Here is a 6,055-nt window from a genome sequence, read left to right as displayed (position 1 = left end):
AACTATTGGAAAATACACAAAAAAGGGAAAAAGACTTTCTCTTATGAAGCTTTAGTTGAGCTTAAGAGGAAATAAATTTATTGAAAGCGTATACAAATGAAATATTATTAATTTAAAATACCACGAACGGGCGAGTCCCAACACTGATTTCATCAACTGATCGATAGAGTTTCCGTCTGCTTTTAAGAAAATAAGTTTAATTTGGGTATTTTTGTTTAAAAAAAAAGCTTTTGAAATGAAACTTGTTATTATTAAATGTTGAAACAAAATTTGGAATACAAAGTTTAGTATGACCAATTGCATAGATTTGTATATGTATTTCTATTTATATTTCAGATGTAATGTCTTATTTAAGAAAAATGGTTTTATCTTGTCAAAAAATTATAAGAAGAGGAAGAATTTTGAACATTCAAATTTCTCTCGAAATATCTTTATTGCAGATTTTTTTATTAAAATTTTATTTGTTATACAAAACCATAACACATTTTATAAAAAAAAATTAAATAATACATTTTATAAAGAATACCACTTAAGATGATGGTTTGCAGTCGAGAAAAGAGTTGCCATTATTTCGTGGATGTGGCCAAGGAATTTTGACATCTGATATTTCACAGCCTGTTGCCTCACTCTCATATATATATTTCTGTTGAAAACATGGGTTGCCTTGTGCTCTTTTTTCACAAAAACTTTAGAAAACTTCATACTGCCCTGAGGAAATTTGACACAAGAAAATTTCTTAGTCACTTCTTGTACGTAATTTTGTATGGAGTTTTTGCTTTTCTTGAGAGCTGGATACTAGGTAAGCTTTATTACGAATTTTGGTTTTGTTCAAATTTATTTGAGAAAAAACTGTCTCCAGATCTATGCATTCATCCTCGCTATTGGATGATCATGTTGATGTTTCTATAAAGTTAGTTATAGAAAATTTAATTTGTTATTCTAAATTTAGAAACTAAAATTAATTACCTCTTTACTTTAACAAATATCTATCCATAATTTGTATCTTGTGGAAATTCATAACGTCGAGTTTGAGCTGCACAAAGCCGAGTTTGAGCGCGAATTTTGACAGGAAAAATCAAGTAAAAAACATATTCATAAAAATCAGTATCCTCCAGGGTAAATTGATGACAAAACCCGAAAATTTTGTTGTCACTTACCAATGCCAACCACCAAAAACCTCAAAGTATACAGCCTGCTCAGTTCGACGTTTCATTTTTCCCTGTCCATAATTGACAACAGAATTCTAGCTGTCCTATTTTCACATGTGCAGCAGAAAGTTGATGACAAAATCTAAAAACTTGTTGCCAACTATCCAAAAAAAAATAGATCTTCAAGTGCTACCAGATATCTTCACTGTGTCGAATTTTTATATGGAGGTTTATTTAGTTGTGTTTATCTTCATGATTTTTCTGATTTATCAAGGCGCTTGTGTGTTGAATTTCGCTGTTAATTTTTTGATTTTCTGGGCGCCATGTTGACGTGAAGACGTAAGAGAGAAAAATGGAAGAAACCTACCAAAATTTTTTACATTGTGAACTGGAAGAAAAGTAAAATTTTTTGCTTGAACGAGTCATGTTTGCCTACTGAATGGCGTAATGGGAAAAGTAGGTTTGAAGTATGTTTTGACAAGCCGCTTGTGTGGTGTATTTCACTCTTTAAACCAGCAAATCTCGCATACAATCTATCAAAGGCACAAACCACAGGGTGAAATGTAGAGGAAGTCGATTGAAAATTGTTACGCTTAGCGCGGCCAAATTGAAATACAAATTGAATTTTGTTAAAATAGTAGCTACTAAATATGTATGAATTTATAATATACATACATACATAAATCTGTAATCTCAAGTAAATTTCTTTTCTTTTAATTTATTAGCATATGCAAACGTATGAATTCATTCATATATTTAATTAGATAAGCATACATACACACAATAAATTGCAGACACAGGAAGCCATAAACCCCGAAGTAATCTATTGGTCAAAATAAGGCGAGGGGAAAATAAAATAAAAAACAATACTGACCGTTTTGCGCACATCATCAATAAAGAAATGATAATTTCCCTTTTTGTTTTATCAGCCGCATAGAAATGTATAACTGTATTGAAGATGAAAGCAGTTTATCACCCACCAAATGCGTAAATCATTACGGAGGATACACATATCAATTAAACTACCACATGAGGCTTTTCTATAATTTTAATTAAGTTTTAGTATGAGGCGCAGCAAAACGGCAAATATGTATATGTACCTATGTATATACAATGTACATATTTGGTCGTTAAAGAAATTAAAATTAACTGTAGTAGTGTGATAAGAACAGTGAAAGATAACTTCGACTGACAATGACTTTTTAAGCGCCACCTTTCCGGTCGCTATATAAGCTTCTTCATCCTATATAGTGCGCTCAGTTTTTTGTAGATATAAAAACCGTGTGAATACAAGACAATTAGGTGCCAGAACAGCAAATACAAGTAGAATGAAAAGCCGCGTTGCTTTGATTGGACCTTTGGTCACCACGCTTCTTTTGTTGGGCGCCACTGCCAACGAAATCCGTCAGCCGCATTTGAAGAATGGAAAAAATGTGCTTTTGCAAATAGTTACGCCCGAAGAAATGAATAAAATACTTAACGAAAATCCGGACGCTATAGAGATGACTGCAACAAGGACTCGGGTTGAAGGTCGTGAAATGCAATCACAAGGCAAAGCTCAAATCACTTATACTTTGGGTACCGCAAGAGCTCCAGGTGGGTGTGTGTGTGTTTGTTTGTCAAAATGCATAAATGAATTGAATAGGAATATGTATGTATTTCGTGATTGCCAGGTGATCGCCTCGTATCGAGTGACTCGAGCACAAATGACTTCAATGTTCCTACTACCTTGACTGCCAAAACGCGTTATCCTAGCAGTGGTACGGGTGCAGTTGTTACATATGTTCAAATCAATGTGTACCAAAGTAATGATAACGGACGTGCTTATGTGACATCTGGTGGCATTGGTTCGACACACATTGCGGTGGCAGTGGAAGCGGTGAAAACTTATTACTTTGATTTTTATTCATATATTTATGGGAAATAAATTAAGAGCATGCAAATGACAGGGCAAAGAAATGCATGGAAATTAGGAGTGCCCCATGATATTTTTATTTTTAAGGACCTAAAGCGTATATGGCTTGAAACTCACCCTTTAAGCTTTAGAATGTTCACAAAAAAAAAATACATAACCAATAAATATCGTCGTTTTTCAACCTCACTTTTTCCAGTTTTTTTCATAAATTCAAAGCGGTACATATCATTTTAAAACTTAGTATTTATTGCAGTGGCTGTCGCAGGACTACTTATACATGTTTTTCTTTAATTATTTACAATACACTAATTACATTAAATGTACATATTTAAAGGTTTTTACTTATATTCATATATTATACACACATATGTACATATATTTACATATGTATGTATGCCATTAGACCGTACCACCTTATATCGTAAAGTATTTTTGCAAGGCAATTTCGAAAAAAAAAACTTTTTTTTTGCAATATGTTTTTTTTTTTTAAGTTCTGCTGGAATTATCAAAATACTTCCTTAGCAAATGTTCAACGATTTTTGGTGAGCTTCAATTTAATTACATTAGGGTGGCACGTTAGGGTGATAAGTACTAAAAACGGGGTAAGTACTAGAACAAGGTTCTTGGGGCCAATGAACTTTGAAACAAAAAAAATGTGTACTCGAGACAAAAACATCGGTATAACATATTTTAAGATCTTACTGAAAATGCTGAAAATGCAACGAAAAATTTAAAACAAAAATTGGAAAAGCCGGAAATTCGCATAAGAATTTGGATTCCAATTTTCCTTGCAACAATACTTTAGACTCAGGGGTAAAAGGCAAACTTTTTTCTAATACGGTCTAATTTACATATTTATGACTATAGTAAATAGATTAAATTTACATATGGCTATAATTTCAAATTTACAGTCTGACATGGTATTACATATATACACAGATATTGTATATATGGCCTGGAATATTTACTTATACTACATATGTACATACATATTTAGTTTCATATTGTGATTTCAAGCTAATCATTTGCTTAAAATTAACGAAACACTTGACAGGGGCGGGCAACTCAATAAAATTTTTACATTTTCATGCTTGCATTTTCATTTCTAAATATCAATGTATGTATGTATGTTGTACTATGTCAAAAAAAATAAATTAAAATCCCGCAATACGACCCCAATCTCACTCAGATTTTAGTACATATTTGGTACAGTAATGATCCTCCATGAATCGCCCTTGTCTACGATAATTCTAAGAGGTCGCGCATCGAGCGTTTATTTTTCCCATAGGAATAACACGTAAGGAAAATAGTTATGCTCTTTTGAGGTCAGTATAATTTTCTAGGATCACTCAAAACGTGCGGAACTGTAGGAATATATGAAATTAAAGTGGTATACAGGCTCAGATTACTTACATGCCATTTTTTTTTTGTGTGTAATTATTAGATTTGACCAAAACAGTGCATGCGATTGAAAGAGAATAATTTCGAAATTTAAAGCATGTACTCAATGTATTCTTATAGTTTCGAGCCTTTTTTGTAAATCCTAGAAAATTATATTGATCTCGAAAGAGAATAACTCATTTTCATTTCCTATGGGAGTCAGATTGCGGTCACATTGCAGGACTTTTTTTTGACGGACGTGGTTTAATGTACATATAGACAAGTATGTGTGTGAAAGTATATGTATGTAAGCACTTGTAGATGTTTTAGACTAGTGCTCAAACTCAAACTATAAACAAATTTTTAAATTTCTAAAATCCATTTAAAACGAGGACCGTAACGGAAATGATGCTAAAATTGGACTTTTATTTTTCCAATTAAAATTCACCGTTATTTTTTGATATTTATTTTTCGGTCATAAAATATTTAAATCGGTCATAAAAACGAAGTCTCCATTATAACAGTTAAAAATAATTGACAAAAATTAAAATCCAAAATAACGATCACAAAAAAAAGTTTACTTTGGCCGAAAAATTATAAACGCAAATTTAACGATTATTCTTGCTTAAAAACATAAACATAAAAAACGATTTTTCATTGATATAAAAATAAAAATCTTAATATTTAACGGTAATTTTCGGTTTTTGATATTAAAAATGTTTTAGTAATTTCCTAAGTAGAACAAAATCCTTTGACAAATTGGTAACACACACTTTCAACAAACACGGCTTGAAGCATTAACACACACATACTATTTATACACACACACACAAGTGCCTTAAACATTAAATAATGTACATACATACATACATACATATGTACAAAAGTATGTGTGATCATTGAATGAGACCTGAAATATTAAGCGCCGCTTTGATGCCACATCCTCATCCTCATATCCTCATCCTCCCGCCCACTACACCCTAGCCTTGACAAATATCCACGCCGACATTGAGATCTTTTGCTATTTGTAGTTTGTTGAAAAATCACAGTTAAATTGACCAGCCGTCGCCGCCGCCGCCGCAGCGCTTGGCATTTGCGTCGGTAGATAAGGCTTATAATTACAGCTTACCGCTGCTGTTGGCGCAGACTTTTGTCGCAATGGTGGTTTATAACCGTCCGTCCGTTCGTCATCCTCATCCTCACTATTGGAGAAACTCTCTGGCGCCGACCAACGACGTTTGCGTGCGGACGCTGCTGCCGCCGCCGCCGCCACCGCCGCCGACGACTGTTCGCGCTCATCTTGCCTTGTGTTAGCCGATTGAGGCGGTGCTGATGGCGTTGTTGCCGACGTCGCGTCACTGTGTTGCGCGCGCGCCCCAGCATGCAAGGTGGGTGCCGGTTGTGTGTGTGGCGCGTGAAAGGTAAAGCGCGCATATCCGTCCGCAGGCGCATATCCCGGATGTGGCGGTGCATTGGTTAAAAGATGTGGTGGCATAAAATGCATTGTGCCTAGGGGGCTGCGTAGCATGGGTGACGGATATTGTGCGGTGGGTGGACATACGTTGGCGCCTTTCAAATGCGTAGCATAAATATTGTCGCTGAGTATGAGTGG

At 34.4% G+C, this 6,055-nt stretch overlaps 1 protein-coding gene across 1 annotated transcript; it reads left to right on the top strand.

The window, feature by feature from the left end:
* Positions 1–2,427: 2,427 nt before the first annotated feature.
* LOC108367406 (uncharacterized) lies at positions 2,428–3,108 on the top strand. Its single transcript, XM_017622013.1, has 2 exons — positions 2,428–2,744; positions 2,822–3,108. The coding sequence occupies exons 1-2, from the start codon at positions 2,477–2,479 to the stop codon at positions 3,073–3,075; spliced, it is 522 nt and encodes a 173-aa protein (XP_017477502.1). The 5' UTR covers positions 2,428–2,476; the 3' UTR covers positions 3,076–3,108.
* Positions 3,109–6,055: the final 2,947 nt, after the last annotated feature.

This window comes from Rhagoletis zephyria, unplaced genomic scaffold (assembly GCF_001687245.7).
Source record: "Rhagoletis zephyria isolate East Lansing unplaced genomic scaffold, Rhagoletis_zephyria_1.1 Rzeph_scaffold_02667, whole genome shotgun sequence".
NCBI classification, from domain to species: domain Eukaryota; kingdom Metazoa; phylum Arthropoda; class Insecta; order Diptera; family Tephritidae; genus Rhagoletis; species Rhagoletis zephyria.
The sequence above is the reverse complement of the archived record's forward strand: the minus strand, read 5'-3'. Positions and strand labels throughout refer to the sequence as shown.